Source organism: Solea senegalensis, linkage group LG3 (assembly GCF_019176455.1).
Source record: "Solea senegalensis isolate Sse05_10M linkage group LG3, IFAPA_SoseM_1, whole genome shotgun sequence".
In the NCBI taxonomy this organism is placed as follows: domain Eukaryota; kingdom Metazoa; phylum Chordata; class Actinopteri; order Pleuronectiformes; family Soleidae; genus Solea; species Solea senegalensis.
The window spans coordinates 15475209-15499734 of NC_058023.1; the positions used below are offsets into that span (position 1 = coordinate 15475209).

Consider the following 24526-nt stretch of genomic DNA (forward strand, 5'->3'; position numbering starts at 1 on the left):
TTGCATATTTCAATTATCATCTTTATTCGTTTCATTATATACTTTGTGTTTTTACATAAGGAGACGTGTCTCTTTTACACAGATAGATTATATGGTTAAATTGCATCTGTATATATGTACACTTTAAATAAATCTTACACTAACACCAAGAGAATGAAAACAGGTACAGTGCAAGAATGTTTGTAAGTGGTCAGCTTTCACAGTCATTTTGTCTGGAATCCAAAAATCGATGCTAAGCTAACCTGCTAAACCAGTTTTAGCATTTTATTTATGTATGTGTGTGTATTATTATTTTTTTGTCTTTTTTAATTCTCACCATTCATTAGATGACAAAAACAAAACATGGACACTTAAGAGAAAGGAAAAAATAGAGGGGTTTTCGGAAAGTGAGTGTGCGCAGTAGTCAACCAAAGTCAACCAAATTATATTTTAAGTTGATAACGTTACAGTTTTTAAATTTTTGGAAACACAGTCACAGTTAGTATGGTAAATAAGGAGCTATGGCTAGCAAATGATTAGCGTGACTTAGCTGTTTCCACTCTGTTTCTTGGAGCTAAGCTAATCGACAAGCCTCACATTTACTGTTCAGACTTTTTTTTTGTAATTTTCTCAAATTTTGACAAAAAGTGTCAAAACAAATTTTGAGGGAGCACAACAAGCAGAAATTCGAGGTGACATCATCAAATTCAGGAAAAGTGTGGGCACTTAAGGCCTTAAACTGAATTGGTGGAGGAAATACACAAAATGAATCACACCATATGTGTTTGTGACCATTGTTTTTCTTTTGCTGTGCTTTTGCAACCCGTAGGCATCACAAAATCCTACATTTAATGAATAAGAGGAGGCAGTGTGGTTTTTAAAGCCCTCCTTTCATAGCAGAAACTGAACAGGCGTGCGATCGATCATGTAAAATAAAAAATAAAATAAATGCTCGTGTTGCGTTTTGCTCAGTAAAACCATGTTACATCTGTTTCCATCCACTACTGCAAGAAAAAACCCCTCAAAGAAATTAAAATTCATACATGAACCATTTGTTGTTTTTTTTGTTTAGTTTTTTGCAAAAAGAGAGTATTATATGTACAAAATAAAACCATTGTCCTCGGTGTTCATCTCTGAATGGATGCATAAAAGTGAATGTACATGGTTGGATAAGCCCGGCTGTACAGTCACTGGGTAACCAGCCCATATTCCTCGCATGCATTTTTCCTCACACACTCTATTTACTACTATTTTACAGTTACAGTTACTGTTCAAGTTAGTGTTCCTACGAAGCTGCTGTACAATGGCTGTGTTAAAGTAAAGTGGGTGGTTCTGGCCAGCGTTTACATGTGTGGGAGGGGGTCGAGGGTCGCCTGTTTTTGGGGGATCGTGGACTTCGTCACATGGGAAGGAGGACAGACACAAAGGATGGGGTGCAATTCTTGACAGTGACACGCAGGGTATATATTGCTGTTAAATGTGATCTCCACATTCTATGTGGCTTAAAGAGAGATAGTGATTATGGTTTATATATACTGTATATACTTAAGTATATATATTTTTGCTGTTAATTGCAACATACTGGTAGTATCGCCTCTAGTCATAGATAAATTGAAGGAATATCTTTTGTGTGGTGACTTCAGATGAGTTTGCACACATGCACAAAAAAGCACCTTTGATTAGAAAAGAAATCGCACAAGTCTGATAGATATAACTGACCATACATTTGGACATTTTCTACATAGAGACCGAGCACTGGATTGCATTAAGAAGTTATGAAACATGTTTGAAAAAGTATACAGTTCGGTAACAATTTCTCAAATGTTGATTAGTATTTATTTCTTCTTTTTTTTTTTTTTTACATGCAGTTTATTTCTCGAAACTACGACCCCGGGAGCTTGACTAGCCGGTGAGATGAGCCCAGTTCTACTGTGAACCACTACACATTGATAGTAATCTTAGGAAACCATGACACTATAACACTGTTAAGGTCTTCAAATGTATTATTTTAACATTATTATTTTATTGACTGACTTAATTATTAAACTTACTCATGCTTCTTTTAAAAACCAAACCAGTGAAACATATTGAAGTTTGGCATGGATTTTGAGAAGCTAAACTGCAGTCAGGCCTCTTTTCTTGTCTTGATCAGTCAGTGTGTGTGTGTGTGTGTGTGTGTGTGTGTGAAGCATGAAAATGGCTGTACAATCAGAAAGAGGAGCAGATTGTCAGAACTCTACGCCAGTTAATACTGCTACAGTACATCTAATGCTACTTTTAACTTCATAAAATTAATTAAAAAAAAGAGAATCTCTGAAGAAACATTCAGTGGTGGCAAAAAACATTGTGCGACAGGGAGGAAGGAAAGGTTCCAACCCGACAACTCAGATGAATTCATGAAAAAAGAAACCATGATGAATTGCGTCTGTCTATCAAGAGTCTTTCCTCCCTTTTCGCTCAGGTGCAAAGCCCGGAGAAGAATATTTCTCGTACAGTAACAGGACACAAGCTCTCCAGCCACACGGTCACAGTCCACAAATTCCTCTTCACGCTCGCCGACGGCATCTTGGTCTGTTAAACGTTCAAATACGCTCACAATTTCAGCTCAGTCACTGCATTTATTATTAAGAGCTTAATCCAGCGGATGTTTCAGGTTTTTTTCTCACCCCCAAAGTTCACAAGAGGTTATTCTCCTCATCTAGTGAAACTAATGGCATGCATAATGTTTCTATATTTGGCTGACACACGCGCAATCCCTCTCACCTGCTAATTAAATAATGATAATAATAATAATAATAATAATAATAGTAAAAAAAATCAGCCAAGGAAAGTCCACTAACCGTCACCACCTGTCAATTGTAAACAGCCATCGATTAAATGCTTTCTCTCATATTTTTAGAATATTCTCTCATCCAGCTCTTCTTCGATCGCAAGGGTCAAGTGGGAGTGACAATAAAAATGGCTGTACTGGAGGTGGTGGTGGTGGCGGTGATGCTCAGACAGACACCGGACAGGAAATGACCCTGTCCTCCAGCATGACGCTGACCACCAGGAAGACGAAATACAGCATGAACATGATGAAGCCGAGCAGCTTGCTCATGCGCCACTTGCACGCGGCGATGGAGATGATGACAAAGAGGAGCATGAGGAAGAGGAGCACGATGGCACAGAAGAGGCCGTTGGAGCTGACTTTCACTGGTTGCAGGTTGTTGAAGAAGGACCAGAGGAGCCATGGGAACGGCAGTCTGCGAACACACAAGCACGCGTTACTTGCCGCTGTTTAGTTAATGAATGAATTAATAATAGACGATGCATGTTTTAACTAACCATTTGTTAATATTATTGAAGTTATTATTTTTACTCTCTGTATAGGATGTTGGATTGTATCTGACATTTGCATTCTCTTTCCAGTATGCGGTGATTTTAGTATCGTATTGGCTAATCTCTATACTTAATTATAATCAAGTATCTCTTAACCATTATTACCATTTATTACAGTTCCTTGTGACCCTTACTGTAAAGTCACACGAAATGTTTCGTACCTCTGTGGTTGTTTAAGAATTGCAACGACTAGTAATAAAGATCAACATGGTAAACTGTGCTCATGTAAGGCTTATTTAGCATGCTTAAGTGATACATGACCCACATTAACATAAGGGTATCAAGGAGTATTGATAAAGGCTTACAATGCAAATAAAAAATGGTACATTAACAGCGTTTACTAATGTTGTTTAATATACCATTATTGTAAAGTGTTACCGATATACCTGACCACCTGCTTGTAAACGCAAAAATATAATTAGCCAATGATCACAGTGCATTTAGACATGTAGACAATGTGAAGATGACCTGCTGAAGTTCTTTCAGAAATTCTGTTAATAATTATTGTGCATCATTTCAATTTTGAGAATCACTGCTACTTCTATGAGCCTAACATATGCTAATAGTTATTTTACATACATTTTGTTTCCAAACTTGGCTATTGAACAGCAGTGTTTTATTTTTATAATCAAACATACAGTATGCCAGTTAATTGTCAATTCTAGCAACAGAAGCAAATAATAAAAAAAAAAATCAGATTTTTGAAATTATTTGCTGAGCCAAAGACTGAAGATGGTGGATCAATTTGCTGACCACTGTTGAAGTTTGTGTAATTATAGGACTAAATGGCAAAATCTTAAATACATTTAAGTCTCACCAAACACGGCATTCTGGTCCCTGGATTTAAAACATTCCTTACACTGATCTACAAATCAAAGATTAGGCATGCACAGACTCAAATTAAACTCAGACAGCGTACCCGACAGTAATGTCGAAGATGTTGGAGCCAACGGAGCTGGAGACAGCCATATCACCAAGCCCCTTGCGTGCCACAATAACACTGGTGATGAGGTCAGGGATGGAGGTTCCAGCTGCTAATATAGTCAGGCCCATAATCTCTTCTGTAATCCCAATGGTCTCTCCAACCTGCAAAACACAAACAAAAAGGGAAATTAGTTTTTGGTTGTAAACATTCTTTCACTACTCTCTCGGTTTATGCATTGGGTTCATGTGGGCAGAGGCATTCTTTTCTTGTTCATGTTGTTAGTCTCCTTCAAAACAAAGCACATTTAAAAGACTTATTATGAATAAAAATATAGATTTTAAAGTGATTATACACTTATGTATTGGAAGTCTATTGAATATCTGCCAAAGGCTTCTAAATGCGGGCCCAATCTAAATATTATGATGAATAATATTGTAGTGCAGAGGCTTTGGCTGTGGGGCTCCCTGAGCCCTTGGGCCTGGAAAGACGGTTCAGTAATCCAACCTTGGTGATTGTACTGCTGTGATGATCAAGCAGAAATACACAGAACTTTTGATAACTTTGTACCTGGTGAGCCCACCACACCATCAGATAAGAGAAGCCTGCGATCCAGCAGATGGCACCCAAGAAGGTGACGGGGAAGAACTTCTTTGAAGACTGAAAAACAAGATGAAAAACCACACAGATTAATCCAGAGGAGGCTGATGACTCTGGATAACTTCCAGTTCGTTTTAATCATGGACTGCACATAAAAATGGATGTCAATCATGCTCTCATTTAGAGGATCACAGTATTGTCCTGGTTGCAGGACGTGTTGCTGCTCAAATCACAAATCTGGATGCTTCAATGTGGGGAGTACGTCCATTTTTAGCCTTTTTTAAGTCTCAGTCTGTTCTCTCCTGCCCACAGCACGTACCGCTTTCCTGACATCAGGGAGCGTTAGCCACAGGGGGAGGACTATCGGGATGATGAGGAGGTAGGTGAACCGCTTGCGGTTAGTTTCAGGCCAGGAAAGACTCAGGGGCTGGTCCTCTTCCTCCTCATCCTCGGCCTGAAAGGAGACAGTAAAGGGAAGGAAACATTTAAAATGCACTTTTTGCATGAGCATTCATGATAATCCAAGACTCTATTTAGCGACATAATATTATTCACATCCTTATAGTAGCCAGCCAAGTGCACTTTCTGGATGTGTGAGTCAAAAGCAGAAATCCACGACATGGCTGGGTGCTTGCGCCTTTGCTCTGCAGAGACAGAGGAGTCTGATGACTGTGATTTGGGAGATTGCACGAGCCTGAAGGGCCCGGTCTCTCCAGGCATCAGGGCCTCATCACGACTGACTGCTGGTGCTGGCTGCGTCGGCAGATCCCTGGGGTCTGATTGGACCTGTCGCTGGAATGCCAAGCGAGCGAAAGACTGTCACATGTCTGCGGATTGGCATCAATTGACAGCCACTGACAGAAAGACAACAGTGGTGTCACTCCGTTTCACCTGCTTAGCTTCTGTGCGTGCTGATAAAAAAAACAGACTCTTTTAAACAGTCCGATGCTTGTGGATTTTACCGGTACAACAACAAGGCCTTAGAGAGTGGAAAGGTGTCTGCGGTCCCTTTGTATCCAATTAAACAGGAAGCTTTGGGGACCTGCAGAGGACAGGTCCACACATGCAGACCTCAGCAGAACACACTGACTTAGAATTTGTCTCTTGCCCTATGAGTGTGAGTGCAAGGCAGCAGAACAGAGAAGAAGAAAAAAAATAAATCATAAAACCAGACAGAATTATTTAAGTCTTAATAGCAATCAAGTGAAGCAGCAGTCCTCGAGGTTAGCTCATGCACAGTTCTTGAATCATATGGAGCTTGTCCCTGCTGTGACAGCGACTGCTGTTGAGTATCGCCTGGTAACCTTGGTAATCAGAGCTGCCAAACAAAAGGCAGTGCTTGCATTACTAATGCTCAACGTCCTCACGTCTCCTCTTCTGCATATCCAGATGGCTGCATTGTTTTCTGTTAAAAGGCCCCAAAACCAGACACCTGAGGCTCAGTGTTGTTTTTCCAACCATGTAAGAGATATGATGCTCTGACGTGCACGTACAGGAAAAGCTGTGTTTGATTGTAGTTCTGCAGCTCTTAACTGAATACGTCAAATACATGCAGGTGATTCCAGGGGATCCGTGCTGACAATGCACACTAGGCCTGCATCATTTGTCTTTTTATGATTCGCTTCATTTGCGTTCTATGCTGACGTACCCCACAGTGCTAGTGCTCCCTACTTCCGACTTGGCTACCAAATGCCAGCCCCTCGGGGGCCTTTCCTGCCCTGCAGTGTGTCTCAGTTGGTAATGCTGCCATTGCCAAGCTTAAAGGCACTGACTTTTACCAGGCACTACAGCACTGCAAGGGAAGGTGTGACATTTGCTATTTTTCTTTTTCTTCCTGGAGGGAAATGTTTGCTATGGCAACTGGTGTGAGGCAAGAAGGTTGTACAATAGGGAAAAAAAGGAAAAAGGCAGCAAATCTGTTGCATTACTTTGTTGATTCATCAAACAGTGCAAGTATGAGTGATGGGACAGAAAGCAGTGCTCCAGAGTTACACAGTTAAAGCTGCAGTGCGTAACTTTAGGTGCCGTTGATGCTATTAACAGAAGCGGTGTAACATTATGCGTTTGTCAGGGTTCCCACACCTTGGTTGACCAATTCCACCAAATTCAAGGACCAAATGTGCAGACACAGCTTAAGATGTGTCGCTTGCCTACGGCCACTTTTATTGATTTGCAGCATGCTCTGCATCTGGCCAAATGATTGTCCTTGGGATCTTGGGTAAACCAGGCTTGCATTTCCCAGGCTTTACGTAGTTTGCTCTCTCTTGCTTTAACGTTTAACGCACAACATTGCCAGCAATTACAACTTGATGTTTGTTCTGCGTCGGCCTCTGCAGGGCACTTGAAACAGTAGGCGTCGTTTTAACAAACAACTGCACATTGGCAGTGGGAGACATTCACTTTAATATCAACTCAACTTCTTTCTTGCACAAAATTTAAGGTTATTTTGAAAAACTTTCAAGGGCCTTGGATTTATTTTTCAAATTCACAAACTTTCAGTGATTCCAAGGGAGCCCTGTTTTGTGTATATACAGCAGCAGCGCAGAGGAGGGCGGGGCAAAGAAATCCCAGCAAACTGCTGACATTTTGCATCCACCATGTAGTAGCTTGACTATTTTGTCTGAAAACAGTTCCTGTTTTGTTTTTTTTAACAGCTGCCACACCGTGAATATAAGCATCTGCTCCATCTGGAAGAAAGGCAAAACAGATGAAGCAAAAGATTAACACACAAGGCAGAGACTGTTTTTTTGAAGGTAGGATGAGTCACAACATCCTTTTGGTTTTACTTTTTTCGATAGTCTCTCTGTGTTTTGGTTTTTGTTGGGTGATTAAATGAAAGCCAAATTAATTTATTCAACATATACAACATATATGATCATGTCTGCCTGTACAGCTCTGAAGGGTTTTAACAACAGGGGGGGAGGTTGGGAAAATGCTGCAGGTTTTTGACCTTAACTATTCCCTTATTCCTGAATCTTGGTTGCAAAGGCATCCTGGAGGAATTGAACAATTAGTACCATGGGGCCTCTGGCGGCAAATAAAGGTGGGAGCCGCTTCCAGCTACTTCCTGGCTGACACAGGCAGGTGCGCTGTGACACAGATGTCTAAAAATAGCAGCATATGAGAATTAGCCATGCCAATAAGCATCCAGCTCTTCCAAATTACCGTGAATCATCACCTGAAAAAGCTGTTTTTCTGAATTATATCTATTTCTACCTTTTTCCACCCTTTTCCCCACTTTCAAAGTGAGTCTAAAATGGTGGCTGCATCGCCTCTGTTTTCACAGACACAAATATTTTCAGCTTCAGGGAAGCGACGACAGTTTTATCAGTAAAAACTATTATTAACCCAGGAGTAGGAGATCAATCTGTAAACAACTTAGTGCGATGGAACAAATCGATAAACACACAACCATGTTGTGAATCAGAGCTTGTGGACTATTCTGAGATCCTCCTAAATGCATCCACAGGAGAACAATATCTATAGACTGCTCAAACTTTATGTAGCAGGAATGCTGTACATCTACAGTAAGTGCTGCTGTAACTATACTGTTTCAAACGTATTCTCAGTTGCAATGACACAATATACGAGAAAACACAGGGATTTGATTCAAAAGAGGATCGTGCAAGATTAAAATCTGTTCATATCTCCATAATAACATGGAGACCTTATATGAAAAACTAGTGGCCTTATTTCATCTATAACAATACCTTTGCAAAGCCTTTAAAAAATCCCTGCAACACACATGATTATTTGTGCACTGCATATAGAGGGTTAGTAGTCTGCCGTGAGGTAAACTGCATAAGATTAAGGCAGAGGACAGATTATGAAATTAGTTTTTCGTCCTTGAGTGAGATTAGATTATTGGGAAAATGTTTGACATAACATCACTGTCAAAGAGAAAAACTGAAGGACAAATTTATAGATAAGTCAAACTCAGACTGGCCTTTATTTTGCTACACCAACACCTACATCACAGGAGAATTATTTTGGGGTCTCCAAACAAATATGCAGGATTTTAACCTTTAGTTAACATGTGTGTGCATTGTGTTTTTTCATTTCAACATTTTTCACTTGGATTCTTGTGTCAGACGTTGCACTCATGGTTCTTCCAGTGACGATACTCTCTGACCAATCAGTGGCCGGCAGTCTGTTACCAAAAAAAGCACCAAAAAAAGCACCAAAAAAAGCACCAGGTACCAGGTAGTACCCATAATGGAGAAGCAAAAATAAAACTAAATAGAGCTGAGTCGAGCCGAGTCGTGCAAGAACTGTATAATGGAAAAGTGGCTAAATGTTCCTTAGGTCACAATGTTACCCTGATTCTGTTCACCAAACAGGCAGAATAACAACAATCAACACATGTATGCATTACAGCATTAACAACCTATGGAAAGAAGATAATTAATTTTTAATTTTCAACACATTTCAGCCATTGGGACAAGGATGAAAATGCTAATTTGAACCGCAGTGGAAAATAAAAGTGTGGTTATTCTTGGTTGCAGCAGTGTAACTAGTGAAAACGACCTTTCCGCACACAGTGCTCCACTTTGAATCTCTGCCCTCTTTCCATGAGGACCCGTCTGCTGGCTGTGCAGGTCACTGTGTCCCACCGTCATCGCTCATGCCAATGCAACAGCTGCAGGTGTCATTTTGAGACTCCCTGTGTCTGGCTGTACGTCAAGTGTGACACGTGTGTGTGTGTGTGTGTGTGTGTGAAAGAGTGTTTCGTTTGGAGTGCTCAGCGGTGGGGAGCAGCAGGTGAGTGAGGACTGTGATTACAGAACTCAGTGGGAGGAGGCAGGTCTTTGGCAGGGCCTGCGTGAAGATGGAAGAACTCGCCCAAGTGCATGCTGGGAAATTAACAGCGACAGTGACCTGTGCCGTAGTCGGCGCAACCTTTGCATCAATCACGCTCAAGGTGGAACACAGTCAAGGATGAGAGGCATAACATATTTATAAATGTCAGACTTTTATAGCAGTCCTTTTGACTTTTGTTTTTTTTTTGGGATATGGGGATTTGAGTGCGAGCACATTCCACTGCACTTGTTACGCAAAGGTACGTGAGTGGTGATTGCTTACCGTCTCTCCCTCTTGCCCCACTGTTCCATTCATGGGTGGTGTCACCTCCACTTCCACACTGGAGCTGTTGGGAAGATTTTTATCTGTGGGATGTCAGAGGAATCATTAACGTGAAAAGAATTGAGAGGAACAAAAGCTGTTAGTGCTCCTAATAGACGTGTGGGTGTGTTACTTGTTGTGACGCACATAGAGGTGGGAGAAAGCATCTTAGCAATATTTAGTTATTAACCCTTTAGAATCTCATTTAGTCTGAGACATGATCTATCTATTGTCTAAATAAATAAATATGTACAACACTTCAAATGTACGAATATAAGCATGTTAAATTGAGAGAACCTATTGAAAATGGCAGTAAAAATACAGAGCATGGCACAGTTGAGTAATTTGGTGACAAAAGATCTGTGTGTGAATGTTACCTCCCTCCCTCTGCCTCATCATTTCCTGGTGGCTGATATGACTTTATTTTATTAGAGGCCAGACTTAATTAACAGCCCTGATTAAAACACAAAGAGCTGAACGCCATGTAATCGGATGATTAAAAACAATAATTGCCGTGGAAAATTGTGTTAATTCAAGTGCGTGTTGCGACACAATCAAGAAGATTCTCAGACTGATAATGCACTTGTTTTCCCAACACATAACCTTGGATGAATTCTTTAAAATGACAAAATAAAATGAGATGAACCACACTAAACTGACAATTAGATCGTTTACAAGATTCTAAATCCAACATATTTGAGGCCTGAAAGACCAGTGATGAATTTAATGATTACATCATGATTAAAATGTTAATATGCTAATGTAATGCTGTTAGCATAATTGTCTCCTGTTGATAAACATCTCTGTCCCTCTTTGATTCTGCTGCTCTGACCACATTGCGGCCATGAAAGTGCTTCCTCTGGCCTCCTGTCTCTCCTTTGGTCTCTCCGGTGCTCTTTCAAGTGAAAAGCACACATAAATAACACTTGGCAGGGACTGTGATTGATTTAAATACTGCTTGAAGACAACACTTGCAATCAATTTGGCAGTTCTTGATAATGTCATGCTTGTTTAATGTCGGACGTGATGCTCATTAACTCTTTGAGTGGACAGTCCTGATGACTCATGGAGGAAATGAGGTCAGGCCGAGTCATGATGCTTCAGCAGGTGATCTTTGTAAATAATAATCTACAAATCAGTCAAAGGAATAGCGTAATGTTTTAAAATAATTTGACCATGTACATTTCATTAAAATTTGTTTTCACACACTGTTTTTAGAATTAGTAGGGTTGTGTATCGACATTATTCACTCTCACATTTGCACCTACGGTCAATTTAGTGTGTCCAAATGACCTCTGTGTCACAGTGAACAAAGCAACAAATGTAGATATGATATTTTTACCTGAACGACTTGCTACTCCATTGGCCTTCTCACTGTCCTCCACTTGGCATTTCTTTTTAGCGATCTTGTGAAGGATAGAGGCCTTCTCTCGAAATTTACCTGTAAAAAGAAAAAAAAAATAGTGGCACAGTGCTGATAGGAAGTAAGCTTTGCATAACGCAGCATCTTCAAAGCCTCATGGCCTCATCCCAGTCAGCGCTCCTTTGTCACCTTTGACGGCAGAGGGGTCACATTTCAAACACACAGAGCAAGCATGGCAGTGGTTCACACAAAAGTGCCAGCGGAACAAAAATGAACAGTCAGTATAACATCACATATCATGTACTGATGATCCTGCAATGTTCTGGCTGCCTCCACCAAGGACTGATACACTCCTGGTTTTATTTACTCCTTACATCACAAACCCACAAGAGCAGCAAGAGGCTAGAAAACAATCTGGAAACAGCAATAAAGTCAAAAAAGAATAGCTGTCTTTCCTGGTGTGCAAACACACCAGGGTCCTCCAATATGACTAAAAGAGTAGCCTGAATTGGCTACTAACTCCCTGACTTTAATGCTGGCATCTTCTCCAACTAGGGATGAGCCAATATGATACAGAATCCCGGTATTGGTCTGAAACTGGTCAAAATTACTGGATTGGTACTGACTGTGAAAGTGTAAATAAAATGCAGCGACAACATTTTATACGAGTTATGTTTTGGGCTATTTATTTCTGTGTTACAACTGTGTTGTTGAAATTGCTTGAAACAGATAGGCCTAAAATTACTATCTTACTGACAATATCTAATATATATCAATATCAGTATCAGACAATGAAAAAGTGAAAATTTGCTAAAGGTTTAAGTTTGATTTAAAATATTTTTAATTTTTTTTGCTTTTTTTTGAAATCTATTCCGTGATTTGAGTTGTGAAATAAACTTTTAGATTAAGATACCATCATATTTTTATGCAAGGTTTGCATAAGAAAATTTCATGAAATTTGCAAAAATGTAATTATGTCCTCATAATGACAATAAAAATTCTTGAATCTTGAAGGTTGAGAAGTTAAGGATAGGTGTTTCTAATTGTTCATCCATTTTAGATACATTCGCCATGAATTTGAACAAATCACACGCATGTCTTTTTTTTGGTCAATATTAAGATGATCTATAACCTCAGTGCTGTGAGGAAGCGGAGTGAAATTAAACTATTTGTCAATTGATCATCAAGGCCTTGTGGCTAAGCTGTGTGCTCCAGTGACAAATCACAAATAATGCCTCAAGGCAGTTCTGGACCTTGTTGTGACTATGACTAGTGATGAACGGCCACTGGCGTGTGAAACAATGACTTTCCATAAAATTCCCCCGACACCACACTCATGAAAAATAATATAGAGGAGAAAAATGGACCAAACGGACCAGAAACATAGTTTCAGGTTTCCATTGTGTCCCAGGAAATTGAGTTTTTTTGGTATAAAACCATGTGTCATGCATCCATCCATATCTAATTTCACTCCCTTCTTGTGCGTGTCGGTCTTTGCATGCATACCCTGCATCGTCCCACTCAGCCCAAAGCAATCAATTTGAAAGATTTTTTTTTTATTTCAACAGGACGTGGTTGATTTGTCAGTCCTCGACACACTGATGTGTCAATACGTATTCCACCCGGCCGTGTCAACACTGTCTGTGACCTTCTGCCACAATCATTCACCCGAGTCAGAACAGAACTGTGCCTTCCTCCCGTCTCCTCTGTCTCCCTCCATATTCCCTCCCTCGCTCATCTATCTGAGACAAACATCGTTTTGTTTTTTTCCACCTCTCTCACACACTTTGTCTCTTTGTTGTTTGGCAATGTAAAACACTCCCCACGCCCCCTTTCAGACACACCACACATGACACATGATGCAAATACGGTACATTTTCGCTAGACGGTACCACACCTTCCTGACATCACTCACCTTTGGTGGTCATTGTATAGTGGTTGTGTAATGTAGTGCATGTGCAACTGCGCATGTTTGTTTACACAAATGTGGTGGGAGATATTGGCATTCAAATGGCGTTGAGCTTTGTGCTGTGGGTTAGACAAGGAAAATCTGGTATTTGGATATTATTTCTGCAGAAATTTACTGTAGACGGCCACGGGCACGGTTTCTCAATCCTGGTCCTGGGTACCCACTGCCCTGCATGTTTTAGATGTTTCCTGGTACAGTTTGGAACATTAAAGCCCTGGGTTTTGTCTGGGAGAAGTACCTTCACTTGGTAGACGGGGTGTGGGCTCTGTCTGATGGCCCGGCGTGACGACAACTAACGACAACAGTGCATGCAACTCAACGGACAACAATGAACGACATCCAGCACCTTTTTTTGTCCTGCTCGGTTTGTGGCTATTTGTCTCAATGAGACATCAAGCTTTGTGTGAGAATAGACTGCGGGCGTTAACAAACACCAGTCACAAGAGAGGGAGCCCACTCAGCTGACTGCCATGGGTGGAGCCAGTCTAACTGTAAAATTTTACTCTGGTATGCCAAGGGAAGGTAATGGAACAGTTGGGGCAGGTAATTTTGGTACTATGCCTAATGGAAATGCAAAAAAATGCCCTGTGGCTAGATCTGTTTAAACACAAGTGTTAACAGTAAAAACTAATTAAGACTAAGTTTTTCTTAAATTAAATGGCTGTCTTTAGTCTTTGCAGTCCAGGGAGGTCCATTGAAGGTGCCCACAATTTGCATAATGATGAGGCAATTTCAGAGCCTTTGAAGAATAAGCGGCCTCTCTCTCTATAGTCATCTTCCACAGCCATTCATTTTCACAGTCAGCTCCGTCTGTTACACAACCACTGGGTGGATGAGTCACTCCAGTTTGCCAAATGAAGTAACGCAAGTCCTACGTGTGCGTAGACACTGCTGGTGCAAGTGAAACCTCCAAGTGAGTGCTGAGGCATGGATGATGTATTTCTCAGCGGCGCAGAAGGGTAATGTGGCCAAAGTAGAAAATCAAATAAAAGAAAATGAAAAGGGAGCCTTGTGCTTTGTTTTCTTGGGCAAGTGTGAAACATGGGCAAGGATGGTATTGTGTTTGTATGTGGTTCTGTCAGCCTGAGAAAAAAAAGAAGAATCCAATGGTGTGGACGTAGCTTCCCCAATCGCACATATCACAGATTATAGATTTCTTAAAAATAGATTTCTTTTAAAATTGTTCATCTGTAAACCTTGTTGATGAAAAAAGAAAAAGAAAATCCATAAACACTGTACATACTAACGCACAATATCTCTGGGACTAAACAAAAAAAATGACAGTAAAACATAAATTTAAAGAAAGAAATGTCATGGCTACAATGATTTGCACTTATGTCAGTGAAATCTCAGAGAGGTGGTGGAACTTAGGGGCTGTCCACACGGAAACGAGTCTAGGTGAATCTGTTTGTTTTTAATCGTATCTGCTTTTTTATTGGCTCCCAGAGTGGGAAAATTTAAAAAATGTATTTTTGTATAGACAACAAATATGCTACTTTGATAAATGTTGTCATGTCCCACCGCTATCTTGCTCTTGCATTTGCTGTCACTTATCACCATCATTTAGTTGAGTTTGATGATTGTTTAGTCTGTTTACTTTATGTTCACTTTTATTTTATTTCCTTAGTCGCCCCGAATTTCTTCATTCTGTCTCCATTTCTGTAATTGTAAAAAACGTAATGCATACTTGTTCAAACAGAGCAATACAGTCGCCGTTAGAGTCGCTTTGAGAGGTTTCATGTGGATGAAGACTTTTCCTGAAAGGATGCCTCGTTTTAAAGGAAACGAGAAAAAAGAGAAATATTGTCGTGTTGTGTTTCCGTGTGGATAGGGCCTTAAGAGCAACAGTTATGTTACAAGCAAACACAATACAATGGGGCTGGGGGTGGGGCTGCTTCAGGATGGATATGGAGATCAAAAAACAACCAAGAGTGATGGCAGAAACTGGCTCAGAGAATCAAGTAGTTAAAAATGTTTTGGGCTTACCTTCCTCAGTCATTGAGTGATAATATTTTAGTTTCCCATAAGTCCCAAGCTCTACAACATCACAGCAAAAGACAAGGGTAAGGCGACGGACACACAGAGAAAAAGGGAAAGAGTGAACATGACAGAGCAAGACAGGTCTGCTGGTTCTACATCACATACAGGTACAAGGTGACGCACAGAAAGATAAGGTCTCTTCAGAGTCATCACTGCATAAGTGCAAAACAGAGCAGCAAGGATTGAATTACAAATAAAATACATTATAGTCTTGCAGAAATTCAGTCTGATAAAGAGCCTGTCGGTGGTACAGGCCATTAGAGAAGTTTTGCGAAAATAAAGGAGAAAGAAAGGGGAGTCAATATATTATGATGACGAAATAATAATGACAGGGCAATGGTATTAAAAAAACAAACAGAACAGAAAACTCAGTAGATAGTTTACTGGGTCAACATGCAACAGAAAGATGAGTCCTCCTCTCCTCTACACGCAAGCTATTCAAATGCACGATGACTCAGCATATATCTCCCACAATGAAACCCGCACAATTAATTTAATTCCCTTACTGTTGCAGTTCTTCTACAGTGAACAGACAGTCAGCACATCGGCATGATGAATTACCTGGAAATTCAAACCCGCAGCAAAAGCTGAACGTGGCTGAAGCGGCGGCGCTGAAAACAGCCGGACCAGAAGACGCTACATCCCACGCGCCACTTTGAGGGAAAGTGGATCACAGCATGGAGCTGTTCTGCCTGCTCCAACAGGCAGATTCTGTTTTTAGCTTTGCTCTATGCAGTTTTCATCACCAACAGCAGGTGCATAATACACAATCGTGCCCACTTTGAGGGATCAGTTTGTCCGTTTTATTTGCACTGGCTGTGAGATTTCAAGATACTTTGATGGTAGGAGCCACTGTGTCTTGGAAAACAGTTTCAGTTGCAGGCCCTTTTCAAAAATACCTCTAAATAATCTAAATAACACAACATGTTTTAAATACGTAACTGTTTCTAATGGTTTAAGGCTCTGCATTTCAATGTACTGCATGACGCAACATCGCAAGCAGCTTCAGCTCTGCCACCTCCACCTCCTGTCTTGTGTGGAGACAGTGCCACTGTCTCCAAGCCATACATCATAGCAGGCCTCACTACCATGTTCTAGCCGTTCCGTTTCACTTTACCTGCTATCCTTCTGTCACACATCACCCACACATGCTTTGGATGGTTGACCACTTTTGCTACCTCGACTCTTTGCATCACCATACCACCTGTCTCACTGTCATTCACACACACAGGTATTCCGTCTAGCTCCTACTAACCTTCATTCCTCTTCTCTCCAGTGCAGACCTCCACCTCTCCAGGTCCCCTTCTCTCACAACAGATTACAGTATCATCTGCAAACAACATCGTGGTGGTGTGCAATTCAGTAAGTATTGCATATGCCCACACTCACAAACTCATATTATGCAGGAAAGTTGAACTCTGTCCATTGCCGCCCCACATGTGAGTGGATTATGGTGGCACATGTGAGAAGTGGCAGCCCTTAAAGACAGTGGAATGAGATAAAAAAAATAAAAAAAACACATCCCACTTCAGAGCGTCTTGCTCATCTGCAGCACTGCCAGACAAGTGCCTCAGTCTCATATGATTAGGGTGACTTTGGTTTTGAAGTGCACTGTGATGTAAGGCAGGGCTCTAATGTTGTCTCCATCATTGTACGGTTTGGTTTGGTACAGCACAATATGGTCTGGAATGGTAAAACCCTGGTTCAGGCTTGCATTGCGACTGAGAACAGTACCTTCCACTTGGTAGGTGGGGTGTGGGCTGTGCCTGATGGCTGTGTAGCGTGATGTTGTACTGATGTGACGACAATGAACACAACACAACAGACAACAATGGAGGACATCCAGCAGCTATTTTGTGTGTGGCTGTTTGTCTCGACAAGATATCAAGCTTTGAATGAGAATAGACTGGAGGCATTTTTCTCGACTTCCATGGGATATTTACACGGATCGCAAGGGAGTGAGGTTCTTCTGTCAAGGGGTGCTAAATAATCCTCATGGAAAGGCAAATAAGATACATACTGTAGTGTAACAAACCAAACCTTCCCACTGTGTGAGGAAAATTACACAACAAAATCACCACCTACACTTGTCTGTTTGCCATCTGCAACCAGAGAAGGCAGGAGAGAGAGAGAGAGAAAAGGAGGCTTGTTGTTGTTGTTGTTGTTGTTGTTTACCAGTGGCCCTCTTGTCCTTGTTGCGTGACCTCTAAACCTCTGGTGAGCTGTGTGCGAGAGTGTGTGTGCGACACTGTGCGTGTGTGTGCATGCCCAGCCTGTCTGCTGGGGGTTGGGGGTGTCAGGCAAACTCACAGTCTGTGCTGAGGTAAAAAAGGCTTTTAACATTGATTCTTTAACCCCTGCAGCCTAAGGAGACTAAGGAGGGCTCATGGGTGTGGGTGGTGATTGTGAGTGACGGTGTATGTACGGTTGCAGGGAAGATGAGTTACTAAGTGTAGTTGGGCTGGTCACACTTGCATATCATACTAGAAGTGTGATTATCTATCAAAACTAAGCTGAGGGAAAGAAGAGAAGAGAATTCAAAACCACCAGCACCTTTAGCATATGGTTTATGGCAAAACTTTATTATTTAATTATATTAGGGTTTAATTATTGTTTTTTGATTATTTCTTGGGTGGAAACAATGATTTCTTAGCTAAGTGATAATCTCAACATGACAATAAAATCTTTAACGTGATAATAAGAGAGCTATATTTTGCCAAGGTAGTAATTCCCTCTGTTTATAGTTGTTATGCTAAGATAAGCTAACTGGCTGCTTGTAGCTTCATGTTTGTAGTAGGGCTGCAATAATTAATCAACAAATAATCGACAAAATTAATTGTCAACTATTTTATTTTATCAATTAATCGTTTTTTGAAACAAGCTCCATGATATTTTTTTACATATGAATATTTTCTTTATTTTTGTTTCAATGTTTGTTTGTTTGTTTTTTTACTCCATTTAACAAAGTAATCATGAAAACAGAATAAATTTGGTTTGTGGACAAAACAAGTCATTTGAGAACATCATAATTTTGAGGTTTGGGCCGAGCATTGATTAATCGGTTGTTCGTGAAAAAAATCGAGAAATTAACCGAAAAGAAGTTAGATCCAGCCCTAGTTTGTAGTATTCAAATTAAAGTTAAGTTCATCTATTTCAATGAATATGGATCTGTATTTCATTTTAAGAGGGTAGTTCATTGGTGTCCAAATATACCACAAATACAGCAGAACATCACAATTTACAAAACACAATATACAAATGCACCGATATCTCAAACATATCGCTTCCTTGTGTCAGGATTACATGTAATGCACTGCAAAACATGTACAGTTGCAAACAGACATGAATAACAAAAACTAGGACAAAGTCAATATATATATCTATAAAAGAAAATTATATTTCCATCCACTTGCATAAGGAGCTGGAGGTCAGCAACAATGAGTGCATTATTGAGCCGCCGTGATCAATGATGGGGTCACAGACAGTGCTGCTGGCAGGGCTTCGGGGGGAGCATTAGTATGGACCAAACTGGAAATGCTGGCTGAATTAATATTTTAACTTCTAATAGATGTATGTTAAGTACTAGACTATCATGTGACAAAGAGCTGACATCATCACAAAATGTAGGCTTACTTTCCCTTCACCTTCTGTTACCCATTGGGTGTTTTTCTTTCATGTCAATGCTGAAAATTAACCATAAAAACTGTCAAAATAAGAAAACTGTGCCCCTACATATCCCCAAATGACCTTGTCCTCGCTTCCTCAGTTCAGCCCGTGGAGGACTGGAGTGAAATATCTGCTCAATATAAAAATGGCCCAACATGAACAAAATGTTCCAAGGCCACAGTGGCACTGAGAGCTGCCTTTACAGTGATTCTCAGTGAGATTATTCACCGTGGGGAAAGTGTCGGACGAGATTCTCTGTGCTCGGTGCCTCCATATCGCTGCAGTACATCTTCACACAGTGAGATAGAGGGAATTGTTGGATATTTGAACTCACCAACAAGACCAGCTATGTATTTGTTTCAGTGTTTGGCGTCAAACTACAAAACACGCTTAAGTAAAAGTTTCTTCCTTAAAGGGCAAAATAATGTAGGATTATCATTTAATTGTGCACAGTTTCTTTTTTTATATTTTGCTCATACATCTGGCTTATTTCATTAATTGTACAGGTTAGCTTCAGCCTACTTTTCGGTCAAACTGAGCAAAACTAATAAAGAAAATCTTCGCATGATGAAATGCTAATACACAATCTAAAATATTCCTCAAAATAGCCTGACGATGTGCAGGCATTCTTCTTCCTCTATACTGGAGTTCAGTCGGGCATAAACACCACAGCATTAATATGGTGTTTTTTTTGTTGTTATTTTTTATTATTATTATCGTGGGGTTTGAGCCAAAGGCGTGAGTGCAGCCAGACTTCTGAGTGCTCTTTTAGGGGACTTGTTTCAGTCATCCACTGAGGGCTCAGACAGGAGATTGAGATCGAGCCTCCATATCCCTGTTGTTCAATATTTGATGCCACTCTTGAGTAATAATGTCTGTAGCTCCATACTGATAAAAAAAAAAAAGTGTGATGCGGGAAACTTGTGCCTGCAACTAACCAGACTATTACTATTATTAAAAACATGCAAAAACATTATTGCATTATTAAAGCCAATGATCCACATTCTAACATGAATAATTGCACATGGCTGCGGAATTGACAGATTAACAGAGCCATGGATCACATCAATTAATTTAAAGCCACAGTTTGTAACTTTTAAACATAAATGCATGTCTCTTTCAAACATTGCCAAATGGGTTTAAACAATGCTAATTAAGCTCCACACGACTCTCCGTTTTTCTTAGTATGGCATGTTTTCCTGTCTTTAGTGACATTCCCATTCTGCACAAAGAGTGACATTTCATGTCACAACTGGGCAGGTGTGGCAGGAGACACACACACAGTCAAAGTCAATTGGGACGGCTTCATACAGCAGCAGTATTGCCGAAAACACAAGGTGGCCAAGTTTCAGAAGTGGATTCTAATGCTGAAAATTAACCTGGAAGCTCAGTCGGACTATGCAATTGGGATGCTATGATTAGGTTTGGTACAGTACGGTAGAGTGATGTCGTACCAGTGTGACGACAACAAATGACAACATGGAACTACAGACAACAAGCCAATCGCTTTTTTTCCTGCTCGGTTTGTCTCAACTAGACGTCAAGCTTTGTATGAGAATAGACTTGTTTTCCTCGACTTCCAAGGGATATTTACATTGATCGCCCAATCAGCCGACTGTCGTGGGGCGGAGACGGTCCCTTGGGGTCACACTGGTACCCCAAAGGAAGGGTGCCAAAGAACTGAATGGGTGGGGCCCATTTTTGGTACTATTCCTAATAGAAATACAAACAAAAACATGTGCCGCACTGTACCAAACAGAACCATTCCATCTAGAAGCTCTAGAGAGGGGTGGGGGAGAAAACCTAGGTCATATCAGGACTGCAGTGTTGTGGTAATTACTCTGAGGTTCACAGGGGGCCATAGAGTTTCTTACCGTAAAGACAGAGCAGGAGCAAGATGCTGTTAAGGAAACACTTTTCTTTGCCAGTGTTCTGGTGAGTCATAATAAGAGTGTAAAAACATAGATAGATAGCAGGGTATATGATATTCTCTTCATTAGTGTCTATGAAAACCCTGTCCTGATGGCAGGGTTTCTATTGCATCTGCATTGTGCGAAACCAAAAGAATTAGACCACAACCGTGTTTCTAACTTAAGACTGTAGCTGCAAAAGTGGGAGACCTTTAGAGACATAACGTTCAAGTACATTGTTAAAAGGAAAAAGCCAAACCACACATTCTGAGCCTTTTCATGTGTCACAGAGAACAGTGAAACAAATCTGCCACAAGAAGCGGTTCATAAGCGGAGAGAGAGAGAGAGGATTAGGGGTAATGGAGAAAACAATGGAGAAATGGTCACAGAAGGTTTCCAGGGAAAGACATCCACAGAGGAGAATGTGGTATTTGAAGGAGTCTGCAGGGATGGACACTACAGAGTTGACAGCACAGCACAGCGGCATTTGGGAAATGTATATAAAGGGGACAAGAGAGTTGCCTCCAGGCTGCTGGAATGAGAACAAACATTTTTTTTTTTTGGGAAGGGATACAGAAATTAGAGGGTTAACTCACCGGAGTCAGCAAATTCTGATGGGACAGTAGTAGAAAGAGAGAGAGAGATAGACAGAAACAGAGAAAAGATAAATCCAGGTGATATTTCGTTTGAAAGGGTACATGTAAGCATTGACAGGTATGACTTCAAGGTGAGAAAGGTGCAAAAAACATGAAATCAAAAGAGTTGGTCTCCCTTTATTTTTGGATTGTAAACTTATTCAACACAACAAAGAATAATTTGAAATTTGGGAAATGTGATGAATCGCTTGCTTGGCGAGAGTTAGATGAAGACTGAAACCACTCATGTCAAGGAGAAAGGTAGCACAGCTTACCATGCCGTAAACTAAGAATGGCTCCATCCAAAAGTTAAGAATTCTTTTTTGTAAGAAACATGACAAATGTGTATAAATAATCATGGTTTCTAATCTTTGACCTTAAAATTAACACTGAACCTTAAGAGAGACGGGTGTCAGTCTTCTTATAGTAACTCCAGGTTGGAAGCAAAAAAAAAAACGTCTTAATGAGACGCATGCATGCCCACACACATGCTGTGACACTCAACATCAAGATTTAGGATCTCTTCATTTTCCGCTGCCTTGGCAAAATGTGGTCATGTTTTTGTGAGTTGACAACAGAGCAGATAATACTGTAATTACAGCGAGTGTGTATTGCGGTCAACCACACATTTATTACATTTCTTTTCTTTCTTTTTTTTAGTAGGTCACAATACAGATTAAATGCTACAGGAGAATCAGAGTAGGAATGTGGAGAGTTTACGCCAGGAGAACCCTACAAACACCAACATATGTAAAAAAAACTCATCGCTGCTGTCCCCCCCCACCTTCCCCTCTACTGGCCATGTGCATTTGTTTTCAATGGAGCTGGCAAACAAAAGCTGTGGGGCCATGTCCCTGCTCGTCGGCATCCGTTTTGCATGCTTCTGTGATTTTCAGTTCTCGCAGTTCGATGTTTACTTGTGTGTGGCCCCCTGCTCCAGTCGTTTCCTCTTCCTCACCTCGCTTCTTTTTCAAGGGCTGTCTAAAATAATGCTATAATGCTCATATGCATTTCTCGCGAGACCTCCTTATTCTCAGGACTCTAAATCTCCACACAACAAGACCTTTAACCATCATAATGTCTCCAAAGCTGTTAAATCAGGGTCAAAATCCTGCATAGTTCCACTTTAACACACACACACACACACATTTATCCCTGATTCTAAAGGTCTAACAAGTGAGAGGTCACCAGCACTTGCAAAACAACCTCAGATTCTTCCTCAGCCCAGAAGCAAAGACAACTTTATTTTGAGAAACGCTCTATGAAAAATGTAAGGATGGACTCCTGCCAGGTCCCTCGAGGCCCTGCTGAGCTACACTTAAAGCCTAAGAGCATGCAAGGACAATCAGCACAGCCTCCATCATTGATGGATGCACCTGTTCATCTCAAACAAAGTGCTCCTCTGCATTAATATCAGCGAAATGTCTAGTGGAAATTTACTGTAATGCAATCAATGACATGATTGAAAACTTGAAACTAATAAGGCCCGTGAGGAGTGCACGAGTGCATTGTTGCAATGTCTGCTAAATTTCAAAATAATATATTCAAACCAAACAGAGGCTGGAGGGGGTTACGTTTTGTTCCCTGTGGTAATGAATTCACTCTTTGAGTCAGGTCACACATGCAGGTCATTGTTTCACTGCATTCATTTCTCGTCAGTATTTTTGTTAAACAACTCATCGCTCAAATCTGGTTATCTTACACCCTCCCATTTTATTTGTGACATTTGTTTTACTCTACTACCCACAAGAGGCGTTTCTATTGTGCCTTCGAACAGAAACGGAACATAAAATGCTTCATCTTCAGTCTTTTGAACACACCCCAACTATTCTATTCATATATGACATCAAATGAGTAGTAAATATTTCAGCCTCATAAGATCAGTGCCGTGGGTGGGGGACTAGAGTCACGTGAAGTCTGACTAATGTCGGGATCAGGCTACATGATATATTTTTGTCTTTCCCGATGCTCACCATTTCAGATTATCAATCACAGTGGCACAGATTTTTGCCGGGTACATGTATGACCCTGACCAATCATCGTTCACGACACAGCGCATGTTCATAGGTCAACTGGGAGGCGGGTCAAGGAGCTGTCAATCATGGCTACCGCTGACTGTCGTGGTAGTCTCTTGAGGAGACATCAAAGAGGCAGAGGTACGACTGTCAAAGCTCAACAAAATGTCTGATTCCTGCTTAAGACTTGCTTGTGACTCATGGCATCACCTCGCCTCGGCACGGTTTAAGCTGCATCTCCACTACAAAAAAAGCACCTACTCAACGTGGGCGAAGTCATCAATGCACGCAACACACACAAACGAGTGACTAGTGTCTTGTAAAGCACTTGCTTTCACTAGAATCACTAGAATCAGTTAATTAAAAAAGATTTGCTCGTATTGAACAAATCTTTTTTAATTAACTGATTCTAGTGATTCCTATTGGTCCCATCTCTGAGTGCATGTCTGATGTGTCAATAAGACAAACGTATTGCATAATAAATGGGGCGGCAGCAGTGGGGTGGAGTATGTAGAATCCTCTGTCATACATTTACAAGCAGTCATACTGACTTCATTCGCCTCAGGAGGCTAGGATTTCCATTTTTATCACTGAGATGAAAAGATGAATGCCCTGAAGACGGGACCCCTTTGAATCTGTGTACGACAATGAGTCGATACATGTAAATGGGTACTTTAAGGCCCATCTTGGCGCAGCTTGTTAGTTGACTCATTCCAGAGTTGGCTTTCAAACAATGTTGTAATGTCAGAGAAAGCTTAAATGCCGTTTGTTTGCAAATGCAACCACATCTATCCAAAAGTGTTGCTTTCAAATACTGAGAATCTCTAATTCTTTAACCACGCCATAAACCCAAGTCCCCATTTATGTTAATTTTATTCCCATCGCTTCCCCTTCATCTTTTTTTTCAGGGTGGATTGAGAGTGTG

General features: G+C 40.7%; 1 protein-coding gene across 10 annotated transcripts in view; it reads right to left on the reverse strand.

The window, feature by feature from the left end:
• The window catches only part of LOC122766237 (sodium/potassium/calcium exchanger 2-like), a 56516-nt gene continuing 31990 nt past the window's right edge, over positions 1-24526 (reverse strand). For 4 of the 10 annotated variants that reach the window (XM_044020930.1, XM_044020932.1, XM_044020931.1 and 1 more), the window contains 9 exons: positions 21548-21562; positions 16631-16705; positions 15322-15372; positions 11346-11444; positions 9965-10047; positions 5202-5336; positions 4853-4942; positions 4280-4446; positions 1-3224 (listed from right to left, as the gene is read on the reverse strand). In XM_044020930.1, coding sequence (XP_043876865.1) covers positions 2975-3224; positions 4280-4446; positions 4853-4942; positions 5202-5336; positions 9965-10047; positions 11346-11444; positions 15322-15372; positions 16631-16705; positions 21548-21562 — 965 coding nt within the window. In that variant the 3' untranslated portion in view covers positions 1-2974. The remainder of the gene's footprint in view (positions 3225-4279; positions 4447-4852; positions 4943-5201; positions 5337-9964; positions 10048-11345; positions 11445-15321; positions 15373-16630; positions 16706-21547; positions 21563-24526) is intronic. The other 6 variants (XM_044020939.1, XM_044020938.1, XM_044020937.1 and 3 more) reach the window with 4 other exon arrangements.